Source organism: Thermobia domestica, chromosome 12 (assembly GCF_964235325.1).
Source record: "Thermobia domestica chromosome 12, izTheDome1.hap1.1, whole genome shotgun sequence".
Classification (NCBI taxonomy): domain Eukaryota; kingdom Metazoa; phylum Arthropoda; class Insecta; order Zygentoma; family Lepismatidae; genus Thermobia; species Thermobia domestica.
The window spans coordinates 154,904,716-154,927,388 of record NC_137465.1 but is presented as its reverse complement, the minus strand read 5'-3'; the positions used below and the strand labels follow the sequence as shown (position 1 = coordinate 154,927,388).

General features: G+C 31.3%; 1 protein-coding gene and 1 long non-coding RNA gene across 2 annotated transcripts in view; one reads left to right on the top strand and one right to left on the bottom strand.

Moving 5' to 3' along the window:
* The window catches only part of LOC145666758 (ciliary microtubule inner protein 2B-like), a 171,484-nt gene extending 149,499 nt beyond the window's left edge, over positions 1-21,985 (top strand). The window contains exon 5 of the mRNA XM_081734311.1: positions 18,533-21,985. Coding sequence (XP_081590437.1) covers positions 18,533-18,753 — 221 coding nt within the window. The 3' untranslated portion in view covers positions 18,754-21,985. The remainder of the gene's footprint in view (positions 1-18,532) is intronic.
* Positions 2,447-3,018, bottom strand: LOC145666759 (uncharacterized). Its single transcript, XR_014127813.1, has 2 exons — positions 2,711-3,018; positions 2,447-2,536 (listed from the first exon to the last, which is right to left on the bottom strand). It is a non-coding gene; the product is annotated as an uncharacterized LOC145666759 (long non-coding RNA).
* Positions 21,986-22,673: the final 688 nt, after the last annotated feature.

Here is a 22,673-nt window from a genome sequence, read left to right as displayed (position 1 = left end):
TAATAATAATAATAATAATAATAATAATAATAATAATAATAATAATAATAATAATAATAATAATAATAATAATAATAATAATAATGGTAAATTTTGTATTATTTTTAGTAAAGCAGTCTCTTAACTCCCCACCACTTTGAATACTGAAACAAATTTAGAAATTAAGAAAGTAAACCATACAATATGTAGAAAATACTATTAAATAAATTAATACAGTATAATCTTTCAACTTAAACACCCCTCTAATTAGGCAAATTAATTTCAGGTGGGTATAGTCCAATCAGTTCTTTGCGTTTGGCTGGAGTCTATGAATATCACGTGTAAATTGAACTGTTATTTCTCCACCGCTGTATAGTGAAGGGCACAGATGATCTCTAGTTCGATGCCAGCTCGCGCCAAATGGACTTTGTGGTGGACAAACACCGTGTACGTGGGTTTACTCGGAGTTCTTATGTTTCCTATCATTTTGTTCATTACCATCATCCCATATACCTTAGTCTCGGTGCATAAACGTAGGACGTAATTTTTTTTTAATGCATAATAAAGGAGGGATCATTATTTTCTTGTAATGCTTCCATGATGATCTTGTTTCCATACACTTCAATACATGTAACTACACCTACAGTATTCGTGTTTTTATACGTCCAGTATAGAATAAAATCAACTATTTCAAAATAACTATAGTACTCATCTATTCCTATTCTTTAAAGAGAATAAACTTTTCTATATTTCGGTTACATATACGAGTAACCTTTAACGAGGATTACTGAAGATTAATACATATTGTATATTGTTTTAATACAACAAGTTTGTGAAGCTCTCAATATACTACCTGTATTAAGCCTCAATAATTCTCGTTAAAGGTTGCCCGCATGTGTAACCAAAATATAGAAGTTTATCCTACATTAAGGAATACAAATAGGTGAATACTTTAGTTATATTAAAACATGTATTCCATACGTTGTATCAGTCCATATTCTCAAACGTGTGTATTGTATAGTTTCTGCATATGTACAACACGATGTACGCTGATTATTACATACATGATTTTGTACTATTAAAAAATCCTTATTCCTAAATCTTAAACAATCCTCTAATTTGAACATATTTCCTGGAGTCTGCAGGTGTACAACTTAGAGATTATACTGTAATTGTTTTCAGATTATTTCGTAGAAGCCAAAAATCTTGTACAAACCGTGATTATGACATTATATTATCATAGTTGGGCACTTGTTTTTAACAATGTGAAAGATTTTAAACAATAGTTGGTTCATTTCATAGCACTTTGTCAGTACTAACATAAGTTCCCCATTTATGTTTATTGTTGTTTTGTTATTAAAAAAAGAAAAGAAAAAATTAGAAAATAGAAAGAAAAAAGTTGTATGAAACGTATAGAAGACCTTTAAAAGCCAAATACAAAAGCAGTGCTTTTAAATAAATATTCAGTAAACTCTGTGAGGGAGATAACACATATGGATATAACTCTGTTCAAATCGCAATTCAATATAATGAGTTTTTATAAGTTATTACCGAATAAATCAAGATTAACTTTAAATTGATTTGTAACCATGGTCCCTAATATATGATAAGCAAGTATGCCTATATTCAAGTGTGTTTCCACAAAAAGAGAAGTATTCTTAATTATTGCTCCAATATCACTTGTACGAAGAGCGAGTACGAATATGTAGAACTGAGTATAAAAGCAGAATTTACGGAAAAATCCAAGAAGCATGCAAGTACTAACTCCAAGAAACAGAAGATGGAAAATAACTATAATATTGTTACCTTCTTCATCCCCGTGGTGGATATGTTAGAAGACTTAAAGGATTATTGTTTTATTGTTCAAGACTCACGCACCGGAAAGGTAAGTGTTATATACATAAATACAATGTTTTTATTTTTCACTTAAAATACTTATGCTTCGAATGCCATTATTTATAGCATCTTCTTTCATATGCACAAAATATATAAGTGCACTGTAGAAGAGCATGCATTCACTTTGTATAACGTTGGCAGTTAGTAAAGAAAAAAAAAACTCATTCACTTAGTTTTCATTTCAGACTAACAAGAACAATCAAATGCCGTTTCTATTTGTTTAAATTTTGTTTTTATTATTACTAACAATAGCTATAAAACTTAAATTAACAGGAAGAATATAAGGAAATATTATTTATGAAAATAATAATGGTAAGATTATATAGACTTTTATCTAAAATAGAAATAGCTATATGTTCAGGTATCTAAACAATTTTCATTTCAAAATAATTTTATTAATCGAAATTACATTCATGTATGAAAAAATTTAAAGATGAAATATATTTAACTTTTCAAAATTAATATATAATAAGAATACTTAGTAAAATACTCACATATATATTATACATATAAAATATACTTATATATATAGTAAATAATTAGATCGACAATTTCAAAATAACAAATATAATATTTTTATATTCTTTTTTTTCAGAAGCGAAATTACATCTGCCTGGAATAGTAGGATACTGCGGGTACACACCTCGTGCAAAACGTAAACCTGAAATACCGGAAAAGGATGGTGAGTGCTGAAATAAATGATTCGTCAGGTTGGAAAATATAATTTTCCTTTCACATAATAAAAGCCACATGAGCAGCCTAGTCAACCGAAACAAGATTAAACCATTTTCAATTAAACTGTATCCACAGAACAAAGGATATTCTTCATATTTACCTTCGAGAGATCTTGATTTATTTGTTTATTATCATAGTATTATTTGCAGAGAAAGATTATGGCTTCTATGATACAGCTTTGAGTCTTCCTCGAATCACTCCAGTAAAACCGACAGCCAATGCAGAATGTAGCAGCCACTGGAAGATTCCTTGGTAACTTTTAAAGAAGATAAAACATTGTTTAAGCTTTATACCGAATCACCGGTAAAGAATGAACTAGAAAAAACAATTGGAAAAAATGATGCTTCGAAGCACTTTCTTCATAAAATGAAAAAAAGAAAAAAAGAATATGGAATATAAACTGTTGAAATTATGAATTTCAATTGTAACTAAAAGAACGAATTCGCTCTTGCGTAAAAGTTCATAACAGTTTTTTTTTTCTTTTAAGTTTGAAACTTTCAAAAGAAACTCTTTTAATTTTCCTCCTTTTAAAACATTTAGAACATGACTTACAAGTTTCCTTTCTTTAGGAACATTGATTCCTCGGGTACACGTATATTATAAAATTATTTATCATCTTATATAAATAAATAAATAAAATATATCTTCAAGTTGGTAGTTTCTCATTAGTTTCCGTTTTCATTTTAGCATTAATATTTTTGCTCGATGGGAGAAGTATAAATATACAATAAGTGAGCATATTGAAGTTATTTTTTAAAAAAATGAAAAAAAGAGAAAAACAAAGATAAACGTGAGTAGAAACTCACAATGATAAATGATAATATTGTTGTAAATGGTGCTTAACTTTGAACTTCCACATATATATATATATAACATGGAAGTATAACAACGTTTAAATAATTTCTCTACTTAACGAACGGCCGCGGTGGCTCAGTAGTAGAGCGTTCACCTCTAATGCATGAGGTCCCTGGTTCGATTCCAGCTCGCGTCAAATGAACTTTATAATGGACAAGCACCGTGTATGAGTTTTCTCGGGGTTCTCCCGTTTCCTCCCACTTCTTTCATTCCACCATTTCACTCATTTCTCATCACGTCTCCTTTAGACTAGCCTACAAACCCGTGGGACATAAAGATTACATTTTTTCTATTTAACGTGTACATGAGTCTTTTTATTACCTTCCTGAAGAATGTACAAATGTTCACTTAATTTAATATTTTTCTCTCCTGAAACTGTTTGCGTTTATTACTTATTCCTTAAAGTCTGTAATTTGGTTACATGAAGATCGTTTCAGATGAGCTCTGGGATAGCACATACTTCATGAAAATTATATGCTGCCTGTGTTACCGGTACTGTAATTTTTAACTTAAAACGCACTATTTATTTAGATAAAGAGGTGTCATGAATGAAAAGAGAAACTCAAACATATAAACTGGACTGCAAGAGTAAGTATGCACAAATGCAAGGAATGTACAGGTTTAGATTGGTGTCACATTTAAATAGTCTGTCTGGTCTGCTTCAGTCAGTATAGTTAACCTGTTTCATTAAGTTGTAAGGAAAATCAGGTCAACCCCAGAATAATGTCTTGAGCGCTATATGTGACAGAAACCTTATGAAGCGAATGAACCTTGCAGTTGACAAAGCTGTATTATTATTATTATTATTATTATTAGTAGTAGTAGTAGTAGTAGTAGTAGTAGCAGCAATTGCAGAAGAAGAAGAAGAACGTGGGTCGAAACTACAAGTATATGAAATATGAGCCTATGCTTAATATGGAGTCCGAATCAGATACTACAAAATGGCTCATATAAAAGTAGCACTACCAGGTAATGTCATACGGGTAACTAACAAATAATTGTGTGTAATTTTCATAGTAATTCTGGCCGGTGTTCCACACGATGTGAAGCTGTCTAACTGGAATTATCTGCCTGTTCAGTTCTAGTAAACAAGTTGCGTCAAGTACATGGTGTTTTCCGTGCAGCAGCAAATTGTGATAGTAGAAGAATAAATATGAACTATGTTAGTTAAGAACACACCAAAGACCTTCACTCCAAGCTACCCAGGAACCTATCAAACTCTGTGTTAAGAACCTGATGTAAAAATAGCATCAAATTAAGTCTATGGCGAAAGTGAGTAGACGCAAACCAAATGTCCGAACATTGGAAATAGAGGTTGTCCGTAATATTCAATAGCGGATACCACTAAGCCCGCAAAAGCCTACCCAAAAACTATCCCAGCAGAACGGTTGTCATGAATAATCTGTCAACGTGTGCTGAATTCTCTTAAATTAAAACCATACCAAGGAATATATGTCCAGGAACTAAAGAAACAGAACACAGGTAAACGAGTTGCGTACTGTAATTGTCTACTGACAATAATAGTGGACGTACGTTTGGATCCTCTGCTGTACTTTATATCCAACAAAGAATGGTTTCTATTTATCGGATTATGTGAATGCGCAGAATATGCGGTACTGATCTGCTGAGAATTAACGTATTCTGCACGAAACACTCGTCCATGACCAAACAATAGGCGTTTGGTGCGCAGTTTCAGGAATACGTTTTTGTCCAGTGTTCTTTAAAGCAACCAGAGAATAGTGGGATTCATCGTGACTTTTCGAAACAGTTTTACGACGAACTGACACCACAAGGAAGACTGTAATCCTACTTTCAACAAGATGGAGCCATATTCACAACTTCGAACAAATGCTTGGCGTTGCTCCATGACCTGTTTACGAAAGAGCACACAGTAAGCAAGACGTTGTGGCCCCTCGTTCCCTGGATTTTCCCTTCTGTTATTTTTATCTCTGGGGATGTTTAAACCAGTACATGTATGCAAATAACCTCCATACCCTGGCTGATCTGCATCAAAATATTACCCACACCATGTGAAACATCACCTGTAAAGAGCTACAGGGAGCGTCAGCCAATATGCTGCATTGTGAGCAGAAGTGTCTTGATGTTAACGGGGTCTCCTTTCAGTATTTCTTGTAACATGCAGGTAAGCTCATATTTACGTATTTCTCTTTTTTTGGTCGGTATCCGGTATTACGTCGGGCTACTTATATGTTAGCAACTCTGTAGTACAGATTTGTTTTTTAGTGTGAGAATATTTTCAAATAAAGTCATTATTCTAGTTCTACACACTCTCTCTCTCTCTTTCTCTCTCTCTCCCTCTCTCTGTATACATATATCTCGGTTGGATTTTTTCTTCTTTTTCTGCACTCGCCCAATGCGGTTTATTTCGTCAACCACTGTTAAAATTTATCAAAGTTAACAAAATTCGTTTGTCACTTTACTTTAAGTTTGTTAATAAATATGCTTGTTTCAATTAATGTTTCTGCCAAAATCTGAAAAGAATTACATCTTTCATTTTATTTTTTACTTGTTTTTTCTTGAAAACATTATGCTTCACAAAATATCTTCATACGAATATTGTAGATATGTTGCCTGTACCTGTTGGTTAACGAGAGATTGATTAACGTTATGAGCACAATTTTAACAATTGATTAAGATTTCTAAAACATAAGAGAACTCTTTAAGACGAGAAAAACAGAAGTAATGACAATGGGTGCCTATGCCCAGACTACATATTCCCAATTACGAGTAATATCTGATAGGCCAAGCCCTTCACCGGCTTTAATACTGTAATATTTACTTTTTAGTTTAAATCATCTTAGAGGGAGAGCGGTTATTCGCTTCCATTCGGATGACTGTGCACAGCACCACGCAAGTGCAACATATATGACGAAACTTTCATTATACACACATTAATGCTTGCTGAATCTGGTAGGAGAGCGATCGCATTCTGCAGAGCCACCGAAAGTAAACTGATTTTGAAAAGACTACATTATTGCACCTTCAAACGCAAAATATAGTTATTTCAGCATTGACAAATAGTGCCAAAACCACAGATGTTTTTATTGCATGATAGACAGTGAATGACATAGTGAGACGATATGATCAGTGTCTTTTCCTGATTCTGTAACACTAGTCAAACTCCGTCTGAAATATATTCCAGTGAGATTTGTAATGGACCCGTTTGGTCTCCATTACAGAATAAGATTATTTTTCTTTTAATACGCCCTTATTGTTTATCTTTACCATTACCAAAAATTTATTAGTTATTGTTAGTATTGGATTTATGCTATTATTTTTGTTTATTACGTTGTATAAGTTAATGTTGGATTATAATTAACCTGCGCCATCGGTGTACTGGCGTTAATGGCCGCGAAATTATAGCCAGTTGTATTCTTTTTCCTCTGTTGAATTGAGATTTTCTGTTTGTTTATATTATTAGTGATTGAAATTGAAATAGCTGTGTGTATATATAGTAATGTCGTTCAGAAGGAAAGAAAACTTAAATATGTCATACTAGATCCAATAGTCCGGAATCCATGAGGATTCCGTAACTGGATTATCTTCTCTCTCCTGTTTATAAATAACGTCTTTTGCATCAGGAAGAATAAGGTATATGTATTGCTAAGTTCATCACAAAGTTGACAACAGATGCCTATACCCATTCATACTTATTTAATCGGTTATTATATGTGTATGTTTTTGCCATATCAAATGATTCAGTTTGCTTCCTATAATTAAGTGATCATCCTTCTGCTGTTAGTATAAATATAATATAAATGTTTATTGATATATACAGTGTATATGATGAAAATGCGACAATTTGAAGAATTAATTGATGATGTACAATGAATAAATATTAATTATGTGCATTGGGATGAGTCAGATCTAGAACAGGAATGCTATTAAGTAAACTAGATGTTAATGGGGATAACTTTGGAGATATATGAATGTTTACATATAATTGTATTGGCATAACGTCTGGACTATACCGAGGTGATGAGAGGACAACTGTTTGTGTACTATACACATTAATGATAATAAAAGCAGGTCAATATTCTATACTTGTATTCGATTTCCATTGTCATCTTATGGAATGCATTGCGTATCTATTCCTGATGTGCTAAGGTCCTGTTTCCTTCCTTGTTAGCCTGTCCTACGTTGGCAACGAATCAGCTCTTGGAAGTCCGATGCTCTAATGTTAAGCATAACACTTATTGTGGTATTGCCTGCGCCGTACCAGAACGGTGAAAGAAAGGGCACTACAGAATTGGCGACCGTTTATCCAGGACACAGTAAAGTCTGGTATTACTGAAGCACGACGTGGTGAGTAGGTAACAAGAAGAGAAACATGAGAGGATACATACATGAGAAGATGACCAGATGCGGATGAATCACTGGATTTTGGACAATATGAAAATGATGGAAGTTAATAATAAGAAGGAAGACTTAGACAAGGATTGGCAATATGCCTGCTGTATAAAAAGAAAAGTATCACCTAAGGAAGGACGCAAAATAGTTGCTTCAATTATATGTGAAAAATGTAAATGCTACTATCACTTTAGGTGTATTAACATGACATTTGAAAGCTATGTACAAATGAGTTTTACTGGAGAAATTTGGATTTGCGACCGTTGCCGAAGTAAACAGAAGAAGGTATGTAGCTTGCGAGAAGAGGCATCACGCCAGAATATAGGAGCCACAAGGAAAGAACCACAGCCACCAAATACTCACAAGGCAGCTGTGTATGTTAACGCTTTGGATGAAATGAAAGAGAGCATCAAATCTGAAACGAGTTCTCAACTGAACGAGATGAAGTGTCTTCGCGAAGAGAATAATCGTTTACAACAGAAGCTTCAAGACTGTTTACTCTCTCTGGATGAACAGAAAACAAAGTCTGAAGAGATGAAGAAAAGAATGAGTGATATGGAAGCAGACCAATATTCTCTCATGACCAAGTTAAAACAAAAGGACAAAGAAATAGCTGAAAAGGTAAAAACTATTAAAACTCTTGAAGAACGGACTCAAGCGTGTAAGTGTTCCACTCTTAATGATAAGGTGACGGAGCTGGAATCAAAATTAGCAAAAACAACAAATGCACAACAAGCTTTATTGGATCGAATCAGATCTTATGAGGAGCGTATAGCGGATTATGAAAGCATTATTGGTGCTAAAGACAGTGAACTCGGTGTGATTAGTGAAAAACTATGTGAACACCAGCGACTTCTCGAAGTCGAATATGTAGAACACAATAAGCTAAAACGTAAAACTGAAATGTGTACGGATAGAGTGAATGAGTTATTGTCATCAGTGAATAATTATGAACAAAAGATTGAAATATTATATGCAGATAGACTCACTCTGGAGAAAAGAAATAAAGCTCTCGAAGAAGTTAACTATAACATGGTCTTACAGCACAAGTGTGAGACTGAATCTTTGCTAACACGAATGAAGAATTTGGAATCTCTTGTGCAAGAAAAGGATGAAAAGATTCAGAGCCTTGAAAATAATTTAGAAGAACAGAGAAAACAGTTTGAAAAGAATCACCAGCTTCAAGAAAATTTGCACGCGGAAGTTAAGGAGTTACGAAAGACGTTGCACGAAAAGGAAAATACGATACATAAAGAAATGTCTGAGAAGGGAAAGGAGATATTTTCATTACAACATGCACTGAAGGAAATGCTTTCTCAAAAATCAAAAGAAAAAGAAGAAAGGAATGCAGAGATTAACAAGTATTCTGAAAAATTGAATCTTGCTGAAGTTATTATATGTGATAATTCTATTGCCATAAGGGAAAAAGATGCTGAAATTGAGAAGCTGCAAATACAGCTTAAAACTTGTGAGAAGAATGAAAGGTACGTAAAGACTATAAGTCAAGAACTTGATAGTCTTCGAGACGAGAGTTATAGTCTCAAAACGGAAATAGACAGTCTGAAAGAGGCTTTAGATTTGAAGGAAACGGAAATGGTTTCATTCAAGACAAATCGTGGCCAGTTGTTGGCACAGTTTGAAGTGAGTTTGAAACAAAAACAAGAGGAACTAGACCGAGAGAAGCAAGAAGTTCAAGGTCTTAGAGATGTGCTATCCAAGAGTACACCACAGAATGTCGATTTTGAGCCTTTGGAAGCAGATAACTCCAAGCTACAAGAACAGAATGAAAAGCTTTCAGAATCCGTTCACAAGTGTAGTAGGGAACATAAGTATCGGAGGCTTAAGAAAGAACCATCAAACTCTGATTATTCGCCAGAATCTGACAAGAATGATGATGAGAGTAATCAACAATGGAAGCGAAGTAAGACATTGCAAAAGAAAATAGTACTCCGAGAAAATAAAGAAAATAATTGCGTGTCACATAATTCAAGAAGAGTGCAAAAACTACAAAAAGGATCACAGGGTGAAGATTTCGACTTTCTTCAGATTAGAAGCAACAGCAAAGAAAGATTGGAGCATACTGCCAATACTTGTGTGAATTACAAAACTAGGAAGGAGACCAGCGCAAAGAAAGTGAAAGAGATGATCCTTAATGTGCATCGAAAGAAGAGAAGAAAAGTATATGAAATTGGAAGGAGGATCCGTAACCTGAAGAAAACCTTGAATAGGGATATCTGGACCTGGAAATACACAAGGAAATCGAACACATGGACACGGAAAGTTGTAGGAGAGGAAAAGAAGAACCGTCATAGAAAGAAGAAACGAAAGAAAATCAGGACTGTAAATGTGAGAGGATGGTTTAAGATGAAACGGAAGATTGACCAACGGAAAGTGAAGAAAGAAAAAGAAGAGATGAATTGGAAATTCCGAAAGAAAGATAAGAGTAGTGAATGAAGCCTAGTTCATGTAAATTTTGCTCACTCGTTCCTTGTTTCTCTATTATTGTTTATTGTGTATTTGTCCTGTGTTGTGATTTTAGTGTGCCCGGTTATTTAAGTACCTTGCACTAGACAATCAGAAAAAAAATATATGTATATATTTTTTTTTATTTGAAGACGGGACAAACTGTAATGGACCCGTTTGGTCTCCATTACAGAATAAGATTATTTTTCTTTTAATACGCCCTTATTGTTTATCTTTACCATTACCAAAAATTTATTAGTTATTGTTAGTATTGGATTTATGCTATTATTTTTGTTTATTACGTTGTATAAGTTAATGTTGGATTATAATTAACCTGCGCCATCGGTGTACTGGCGTTAATGGCCGCGAAATTATAGCCAGTTGTATTCTTTTTCCTCTGTTGAATTGAGATTTTCTGTTTGTTTATATTATTAGTGATTGAAATTGAAATAGCTGTGTGTATATATAGTAATGTCGTTCAGAAGGAAAGAAAACTTAAATATGTCATACTAGATCCAATAGTCCGGAATCCATGAGGATTCCGTAACTGGATTATCTTCTCTCTCCTGTTTATAAATAACGTCTTTTGCATCAGGAAGAATAAGGTATATGTATTGCTAAGTTCATCACAAAGTTGACAACAGATGCCTATACCCATTCATACTTATTTAATCGGTTATTATATGTGTATGTTTTTGCCATATCAAATGATTCAGTTTGCTTCCTATAATTAAGTGATCATCCTTCTGTTGTTAGTATAAATATAATATAAATGTTTATTGATATATACAGTGTATATGATGAAAATGCGACAATTTGAAGAATTAATTGATGATGTACAATGAATAAATATTAATTATGTGCATTGGGATGAGTCAGATTTAGAACAGGAATGCTATTAAGTAAACTAGATGTTAATGGGGATAACTTTGGAGATATATGAATGTTTACATATAATTGAATTGGCATAACGTCTGGACTATACCGAGGTGATGAGAGGACAACTGTTTGTGTACTATACACATTAATGATAATAAAAGCAGGTCAATATTCTATACTTGTATTCGATTTCCATTGTCATCTTATGGAATGTATTGCGTATCTATTCCTGATGTGCTAAGGTCCTGTTTCCTTCCTTGTTAGCCTGTCCTACGTTGGCAACGAGCTCTTGGAAGTCCGATGCTCTAATGTTAAGCATAACACTTATTGTGGTATTGCCTGCGCCGTACCAGAACGGTGAAAAAAAGGGCACTACAGATTGATGAGACAGAGCCTCTAAAAATTGGCAAATTGGCTGTTTCTGAGAATCCGCCGAAGTATTATGCTATGCCCAGGCAACTCAATATACCTCTAACAAATATTAATGATGCTATTTATAAACGATTATATGCAGAGTACAAATAACCAGTGTTCACACTCTGAAACTCAGTTATGGCATAGAACGGAAAACCAACTGCAGAAAGCTGTACGGATTCCATTTAGCTGGAGATGGGCGAAACTTTGTGGTCAAAATAAACGAAAGATGAATTCACCTAACCAATTATTGTGGAAAGATTCAAGCAATAACTACAGAAGTGTTGATGCGAAATAACGAAGCAACTTTGTTTGTCAGCATTGAAAACTTCAGAGGTTTCATTATGGTGAGATTCTGTTGCAAGAAGAAGTAAAGAATAGGTTGCACAAAAAAATAAAAAGGGAAAATCAATGCTGTCTACTATCATATATATGTATTGACAAATATCTACGGTACTCGAAAAATATCTCCATATTGTAAGTAAGATCCTAATCGGGTGGATCTGCAGTAATACAAGGCGTAACTTACACAGCCAAAATATCAGTAGCCTTCTAACAGCTAATGAAAGCTGCAACCGGAATTCATGGAACTTCTTTCCATAATATCCTGGTTAGATGTTAGTTTAATGGACTAATGTGCATTTGGGCTTTCTGAAATGCTACCACAAAGTCCACACGGCGCGAGCTAAGATCGAACCAGGGACCAAACATGAAATAAAATTGAATACCAGTTAGATGTGCTCTGGGCAAGGGGTGAACGTTCTACCACTGAGCCACCGCACTCCTTAATGTCTAATTGTGTTATTTGTATCACACTGCTCTGGTGTCCTTTCCTCGATAAAAGTTTTGTCGACCACTGAATTGATGAAAGTGATCAGATACCGTAGTAGGTGGTACCCTTGCTCACCAGATATTACTTCCATTTTCTTTTGAGGTTTTATGTAAAGATCAAGTCTCTTGTACTAAAGTGCGGAACATTGGAGACCTGAAGCAAAGGATTCAGAAAGTCACTGGGTCCACTACTGATGACCCGTTACACCAAACATGAAATAAAATTGAATACCAGTTAGATGTGCTCTGGGCAACAAATGATCTACATATTGAGATCTGGAAAATAAAGCTAACACATAAAGTGCAAACAAATACATTTATACTTACTGTACCAGTGGCAGGAAATAAAATAACAGTATCAATTTGTTCAAAACTGTTAAGGGTTCTTATGAATACTCTGTATAATATGATACAGACTTATTTTCAAGAAAGTAATTGAAATTTATAAAGCAGTTTTTGTCAATAAATGACAAGAACTTCCTTGCTTTGCAGACAATCAGGGGTATAGTATAATCATTAAATTGAGAATATATCCTTCGGGTGGGAAAACTATTATGTACACTGTATTGAAACAATCTACACTAATTGTAACCTCTTCACCATAGATACTAATATGTATAGATTGAAAAGTCAATATGCTTACTAGCTATTCTTATCTATACGATTGTACAATATTTCAAAACAATCTTGCTGTAATAACTATTGACACAATAATGTCTATTTCTTAGTTTTACATATTGATTATTTGTACTTTTTATTAATCAACAACGATTTTATAAACTATTAACATGATAATTATCTATTTTAATTAAACAATTGAATTAATTACAACAATCAAGTGTTACTTAGTTTTAATTTCTCGAATATACAATTTGATGCTGTCAAAAGTGCTTTGCTTTCTTTGATTTTCCTTTTCATATGTCAGATATGGAGACGCAACATACTTGGTTGAAAAATTTTCTTAAATCATTTGCCGCAAATTTCTGAGATGATAAAGCAACAGAATTTAATAAAGGCAATTGGATCATCGCTTTAGAACAAACTTACAACAAGATGTTAAAATAAAATCTTCTTTAGCAGATAAACTGTGAATTACATTTAATTGCGTGTAGTGGTATCTCCTAAAAATTAAGATTGCATTACGGAGTTAAACACTCGTAAACAGTCCTGGAGAATAACATCTACTTATGCCAGCCAAGTACTTTGGAACTTGACACACAATATTTTTGTTTCAGTTTAAATTTCTAAGATCTTTACATCAAATTTACCAAAATTTGCTTCGCTAAAAGAAGGTAGAGACCAAAAAAAAAAAAGTAATAATATCTCAAAATTACGACTAGCTCCTGTTGCGTGAAACGCTAAGAGCAAAGGCTTCGTTAGCGTTTATTGTGCCAAACACAATGTTTGTTGCCTGTTGTTAAAAAAAAGTGCAAGTCATGAATCACGTACTTTACTTTACTCTCCTCGGAATCACACAGAACGTGAAAACTGAAATTCAAAATTGAAACTTCCAAGTAACGTTTTTGATTGCGCAAATGTAATATCTTTCTAAGATAAGATTTACGAGGTGTAAGAAATTGTGGATTCAAAACTCGTGCTCTGAATTTCAAATGAACTTACATCTTCCAGTTTTACGTACCACGATTATGTTCTGTAGGCTAAAGCAGACGGATGAGCGATGAAAGTGAATGATTGTAAGATAATTGGTGATGATGATGATGTGAGAGCAAACGGGAGAACCTCAAGAAAACCCACAGGAACGATTTTGTACCCAACAAACTTTCATGGCCTGGGATTGAAGCAGGGACCCTCACATCAGAAGTGAGCGTTCTACCACTAAACCACCATGCTTTTTTACGTACTCTGAATTTGTTCTCGAATGCAGTTGATTTCTTCTTTTTTTTAAATTTTTGTGATGTAGTCTGTGTTGTGAAATTAAAGAAATTTGGACTAAATAAAACTTCTGAGTGACATTTCCTGTGATCATCGTAAATTCTGGAATAAATCATATATTTCGGACGGAATATACGACTGTCCTTCCTCAATAGTAAGTAGACATATTATCTTGTGCAAGTTCGTCACATGCTGAGATGCTGCAAAACGCCGATGGAAATAATGAAATAAAAATAATTTTTAACTCTAAGATGTTTTTCGAAATTGTAATAGCAAAACCATCACTTGTAGCAAAAAACGTAGATCACACAACACATCAACAAAAAAATTTTATAACAAGTGCACCTTACCAAAATATTAATTGCATTATTAAATGTTATGTGTTTTTACTGAAGATCTTCCGAAAGTTAAAATTCTTCGATGTGTGAACCCTTCAATGCTCATCTTAAAACAATTTCTGAAATTTAACGTTGCTATATTCAATTTTGTATTTCTAAAGTTGGTAAAACTTACCTGTTAGTAATTTTTGTGGAATCGAATTTTTTTGTACAGAAACCGGTTAATGCGCAATGAAAGAAAAAAGTTATCATATTAATCTAGCGGATCTTTAATTTTTGTGTATAAAATTTGTAATAGTATTATCCGAATCTTTATTCAAATTAACTTTTTCAGTGTTAAGTGTAAAGTTATTGGTCCTAATCAAATTAGGTCTCATATAAGTTTCTTTTAATTAAAGATGTAGAATGGTGCAAGATTTTAAAGTCCTGAACTTGTGTTTAGATTTTTGTAGATACTTAGGCAAGCCAGATATAGCAAATTTCTCATTATACATTTACAGGACGAAAGACTACTTACAATTTACTTTTAAGAAACTGGTTACAATTAATTGCGAAATTAAATTTAGGGAGAAATTCGAGAGAAATAACTATTAATTCTTTTGGAAATTTTTACAGAAGCTGTAAGTTCTATTTTAAAATTTACAAAAAATCTACTGCCAGTAATATTTTTGTACCCAAGAAATCTGCTCACCCATGGATGATTAAAAGTAACATGTAGGTCAACATGTTCATTAAAGTCTACATATTAGTGTCTTTGCAAGAGAATTAACAGAAATAGTTAAATTGTATCATTAATAAGAGTTTGGCTATAGGATCACCATCGAAGGTTGGCTTACATTTTTTAAAGTAACAAACAATGGAAAATCCTTTAAGTTGGACAAGAAGAAGTCGTATACATCTAAATGAGATTTCTTTCTGTAATTTCCATGTTTGTTATTTACATTGCTAAATCATAATTTAAAAGTTAGCTTTAAACAACCTAAAGCATCGAAAAGAGTTTTAGGTGATACTAAGAATTATTTTGTAGATGGAAACTCCAAGTAGGGTTTACCAAATATAGTGTTCTTGTAAAGATTTGTAAATACGTATGACTGGAAGTAACGTAAAGACTAGATTGAAGAAACACTTAAAGGGATCTAGAAAAGACTAGCAACTATCTCTGGGCTGCCTAAACGTTTATAAAAATCTAAGCATAAAATTCAGAACATTATCTTTCATTTTTAATTTAAAAAAAAAGTATTTGAAACCTATTTCATTAGAATCTAAAACCCCAAACTTAACATTGGAAAAAGAATTTGAATAGACTCCGACATCATTACAAATTTTATCCACAAAAATTAGATCCACGAGACTAGTATAATAATTTTATTTTCTTTTATTTCACACTAAGCAGTTTTTGTAAAAAAAAAATCATTTCACAAAAAGTCACTAAATATTATCAATTTGAAATACTAAAATGGAATATGGAAACATTGTACTTCATAAACTGTTTTAGAATGGCGCCTAGTTGATTTCTAATGAGTACTTGCTTAGCTTATAAAACGCCTCCAAGAATTCACATATAAATAATTTTAGCTTTTGAAAGACCTGAAATAATAATAATAATAATAATAATAATAATAATAATAATAATAATAATAATAATAATAATAATAATAATAATAATAATAATAATAATAATAAAAGTAGTGCACTTAGCGTTTTAGTAAGTGTATATAATCGTTGAGTGCTGACCCATGATTTTTGCTTTTCGTTACAAGTGGTGCTTTACTACTACAGTTCCTTATTGGTATCTTATAGTTAACGGTATCTTATAGCTAAAAATAATTCTTGTTTCATTATTTCCACTTGAGCATCTTAGCATGTAACCAACTTTTTGTGACTATGATGATATAAGCCTACTTACTACTGAAGAAGGAGAGTTGTGTAGTTTGTCTGAAATAAATGGTTCATTTCGTATTTTATGGTGATCAAAGGAACATGTCACAGGTCAGTCAATTAGAATATAATATAAAAATGTTCTTTACGCTCTATAAGTAACTATTCTGAATGACTATTTGGTTACACAAGTGTATATTTAAAAAAATAAATATGAGGTACCGTATAAAAAGTTGTGGATCTACAATACTCACTTTGAATTAAATATGTGTATGTGTGAATGTTTATGTATAGCCTGTAAAGTGAAATTAGATTTGGGAAATAAAATTTTCGAATGAAATAAATCTTATGTTTAATACACTCAAACGCTTAAACTACCTTCCATTATCAATATTATTGTCATGCTATTCAGTACGTACAATATATTGTATAATAGGTACTACGTGAAGACTAGTACTCCGCGACATATCCCGTTTTTGAAAACGATGCATGACGACTGAAAAAGCTTCGGAATTGCTTATTTACTATAACAAATCTTAAATAATCTTGATTTCTTAATTTCTGCTGTATTGGTTTTTACTTTATACAGCTATTTATAATAGTATACCAGTCTTGGTTTAAATTCCATCTATCTATTGAGATCTGAAATCTTAACGCGAATAAAGAATAATTGAAATGTGTTCCTATCTGCAAAGCTGGTTTTTGTAAAATAAGTGATTATTATTATTATTATTATTATTATTATTATTATTATTATTATTATTATTATTATTATTATTATTATTATTATTTCTAAATGATTGGGTAAATTTGAGATGGCTGAATTGTCTTCTTTGGATTCTCTAATGTGTTCTTTAATGTTACTTTTTATGTTGTGCTTGGTTATGTTTATGTAAGTGCTATTGCATTTGTATTTCACTTTATGAATAGAATATAAATACCATTGACTTTATAAATACCATTTGACTTACATAAAGCAACGTCGCAGATAGAAAGGGGACACATTTGAATCGTTCTTTATTCACACTAAGAATCCAGATCTTCATACACATAGAAAGAGTTTAAATAAATATTGGACACTATTATCCATATAAATAGCTTTATTAAAATAGCAATTAAATACAAATACAACAAAAATCATTTCAAATTTGAAGTTTCACGGGTAGTTTTCATCACTAATTGAGCTTACGATTTGTGAACATTGAAAAATAAATTTGCAGTAAGGAGGAAAGGATACAATGTTGATGTTTATGCTTATTTACAATTGTTTTTTGTGGTGAATATTCAAGATTTTTTTGGTGAATATCAATGATACCTAATGTATAATGTGCAATTGCCTACGTAAAATAAAAACCATACTTAGGAGCTAAGCAATAAAAAATAAATAGGTAAACAATAATAGACATACAACGATAGTAACTTAAGAAAATATTCTATTCACTATTTTGTGTATCTTTTGTTTGTTTGTTTGTTTGTTTCATGTGTCTAAGCTAGGCCAATAAGGATCTGAGCTACGAACATTTGACGGTATACAAGATCTGCATTATACTGAAAATTGGCCGGTACAACGACTTTACCCTTGCAATATGCGCTTGGTAATTAAAAGATTAAAGGATACATTTTCACAGTTAAAAGTCAAAATTTACGCTCTTCCTGTTACTTATAGAAGCAAAAACTCTAAAAAAAAAAAGTCATACATTTTTATCTTTTCGGGGGCCGAATCGCTGGTCATTTGGTCATGATTGGTGTATATGATCAAGGTAAAATTACAACTAGATAAGAGCATTCCGATTTCTCTAATCTATAGGCCATTGTAGCATCTAGAATTCCGTGATTCATTCTTGTTGGTCCGTCTAAGGCTACAGTGTAAGTAGTCAAAATTATTCCCAGAAGTTTTGAACATTAAACAGGTTTAAGGTGAGTTTACTTTCATTTGGAATAACATGAACAACGAAGTATGCGAATTATTACTGATTATTTTTATGTTCTTATTTTTACAGAGAGAAAGGTGTCTCCTGAATTTCCTCCAATAGCAGGATATACTGGACACATACCACGTTTACGAGTTACCGATACGTCACTCAGCCAACGATATAACCTTGCAGCGAGAAAAAGTCTTGAAATCATGCATAAACAAAGAGAGGAACGAGAAAGACTCAGATCTGCATCGCAAAGAATTGGAGATGAACTGAAACGTGCTGGAAACCCATATTCCCTGTGAAAAACGAATTAACGGTTTCAAAGAACAAGAGAAGTAATTCTCTCATTCAGTGGGATTTTTTTCTGTGACCGTACTTTCTCGGAAACACTGCCTTTGTTGAGCTATAGCTGCAATCGTCGATTCTCTAAAGCTACATTAACCATATCTAACATAAAAGTATAACTCGTTCTTAAAAGTCGTAAGTTGTCAACATAATATTACAAACAAATCAAGTTTGTCGTACTTGCTAAATCGAACTTACCATAACATAATGCATATTTACTATATGCATATAATATGAATAACATAATGCATATTTACTATAAAAGACGTCTATTTATTTGCAATTCCATTTCCATTATATTTCTATATTTTATTTTAAGTTCATATTTAAAAATAAGGTTTGAAATACAAATAAGAATGGAATAATAATAAGATAGCGGTCTGCGAGAATAAAATATTGATATACTTACATAGAAAACTATACCTATAAGACACAAAATTTGAATACAATTCTAAACTTATCCAACAAAGAAAGTACTACAGGTTCGATAATTGCATGTAATGCTGTTGACATAATTAAAGGAAGGCAATATTGTGGTTTAAATCAAGATTTTCCTACTAAAATACGTAAGAATTCTTCTGCTAAACAGAAAAATATACTAAGTAGAATACGTAAAATACGCAATTCATGAAAACTTAAATATGCAGATATGGTAAACCATTACGTATTCTATAACTGCATATTTACAATCAAGTGAGTTGCACAAACAATATTTTTTTCAGTATTAATTAGTGAAAAAAAAACCCTTTCTTATCGAAAAGACATCTTGAAAGAAAAGACTAAAAAAAGTTTCATTTATACTAAATCATTTTACCGAATACAATAGCTTAGAATTATATAAAAGTCTCAGAAATTTCATAAAATAATTATGCTATTTTTTAAAATCTAAGATCCACTTACCTTAAAATATGAAATTCAAATACTAGTTATGGCTCATGCAGTAAGTTCATAGCAAAGTTTCTTATAGAACACTGACATATATATATGAAACAAAGAGAAGATAAAAATGAATTTAAAAAAAACTAAAGATGCCTTTCTCCAATTCAATTAAATTTTTCTTCGCGTTATCAAATATTTTTGATATGACAAATATTCAAAGTATAAAATTTAAATTAAGTGAGCGTAGATAACTAATTTATCTACGCATTTTCTTTAATTTAAGTATTGAGCTGCAGAATACACTAATAAAGTGAAACACACAGAAATCTCAACATGTCTGGAAGTGTAACATTAGAAATATTTTGTGTTACAAAATTGTTACCCTGAATTACATTTTTAATGAATATTTTTAATTATATTTAAAGTTCGAACTGTAAAAAATATTTGATGTGAGGTGAATATCTTCTAAATACACATTTAATTCTATTTGTACTAAATAATTTTACTAAATACAATAGGTTAGAATTATATAAAAGCTACAGAAAGTTCATAAAATAATTATGCTTTTTTTTTTAATCTAAGGACCCTTCACATTAAAATATGAAATTCAAATACTACATACGACTTATGCAGTAAGTTCATGCCAAAATTTCTTACAGAACACTGACATGTATATGAAACAAAGAGAAGGTAAATATGAATTTAAAAAAAGTAAAGATGCCTTTCTCCAATTGAATTTACTTTTTCTTCCCGTTATGAAATATTTTTGATATGACAAATATTCAAAGTATAAAATTTAATTTAAGTAAAATAGATAACTAATTATCTACATATTTTCTTTAATTTAAGTATTGAGCTACACAATACACACAATAATGAAGTAAAACACACGTGAAATCTCAATATGTCGAAAAGTGTAATATTAGAAATATTTTGAGTTACAAAGTTATTACTCTGAATTGCATTTTTAATGAATATTTTTAAAATTATTTTTGAAGTTTGAATTTAAAAAAATATTATATATGAGGTGAATAACTTTTAAGCACACATTTAATTCTATTTCAAGAAATATAAGTTGCGTAGGAAGTTGTTTTTCCTTTTCATATTTAGCGACATATTTTCACACTTTATAATTGTATTGCTTAAATATTACCAAATTATTGTATATACTGATTAAAGAGTTAGAATCTTTTGATTTGCTTCTTGCGATCAAAGGATTTATTTAACTTTTATGTGCTATTTGTTATTATTTGAAGTTTTCAGAAACAATTAAGTACAATTCCATATAATTTATTGTATTTCAAACATATGATGTATGACGATTTCATCTTTACGTGCTAGGTAGTATCTTCTCCATTTTCATTTCTGTTATTATCCATATCCTTAACGGTCTTATTTAATGTTCATTAATATAATATTTGTGTATTTTTAAATGTACATAGCTAAGAATACTGATAGTTATAATGTAATTTTAAATAAATTTTAAACTTTTTTTTCAGTTTTGTTCAAATATCACAAAATAAAGTTATCCTCGAATACGAATTTTTAAAACTTTTATGACTAAGAACTCGACAAACTGCTACTAGATCTATATATATATTAAAAGAATTGACATTAATTAAATTTTCTTACTTTTAACTCATGAAATGTATTTTTGATTGTCTATATTCCATTTACTTAATTAAAAGTATTAATATTCGTATTAGTACGAATACAAACATGAAAGTCGAATCAGGAAATATAAAGTGTTTGGGAAAATATTGAATACTCGTATAAAGTATCAATTTTGTAAGGTTTAGATAGCACTTTTCATTTGTTTTTGAAGATGAATGTAAAGTCTGTATGCAAAATTACAAAGGTACATTTTGTTAAACACATAATTAGTTTGTAAATTGAACATTGATATATTTCCCTCAATTCATTTTGTATTGTAGCAGAAAATTAAGACATGTCGAGAGTGTAAACATGACCATACACTATGATACTATTCAAGTTCATAGTACAAACACATTCCAACTAGTAAGTGATAGCAAATAATTTACATGTTATATTAAAAAAAAAAAAAGGTCATTTCTGTTATTAATTTATTTGTACTTTATATTAAATTCCGTTCTAAACTTAAATCAATACGTATCTTTCATTCACTTCGTTTAAACCCAGTTAATTCTATCATTAGCTTAGCCGAATTATGTTATGCAGTACATATTAAGATGTCTCATACATAAATAACTATTCTGTTTAATGTTCTCAAAACTTGCGTTCGAGTTTCGGTATGGGCATAGGACAATCAATAATTACAACTCTCTGCTCAGTTTAACTTTAATCTACAGCAAACTTTTTTTTTTTTTTTTTTTTTTTTTTATAGTGAAATTTCTGATGGATTCGTGGATATTAAATAAATTAAGATTCCTGACTTAAGATAATGAATTTTCTGTTTGTGTGAGAAAAAATATTTCTGTTTGTATGAGAAAAAATATTTCATATCATTTAAAAAATACTTAATAATATAGACCCTGCAGGACATATTTAACAGTTACATTATTCTTTCATAATCACAAATGTAATTCAAAATTGAATCCAATTAGTTAGAACAAACGTGTACTTCTTTATTATGAATCCAAGTAATGCCATGATAAATTAAAAGTTCTCATATTTTTTTTTTTTTTTTAAGGCAAGTGTTAGTTTCTTAAAGCATTTCAAAGCAAACTTGATAAAATAATCGCAAAGATATTTAAGTTAATATTTCATTAGAAATTTACAATATGGATAAGCTCAGTTTTAACTTTAATTTTTAAAAAAACGAACTTGAAACATACGTAAATGATATCAGTTCTAATCTTAATTCACTATCCTTTGGATATCCACTAATTTCCAATATTTTCCCATTTGAAACCAAGACAAAAATTTACAACAATATTGCAATTCAATAAATAAAATTTCCTAATTCTTAGAAAGAATAGTTATTTGTTCATGAAAATAGGTAAAGATTATAGCTGAA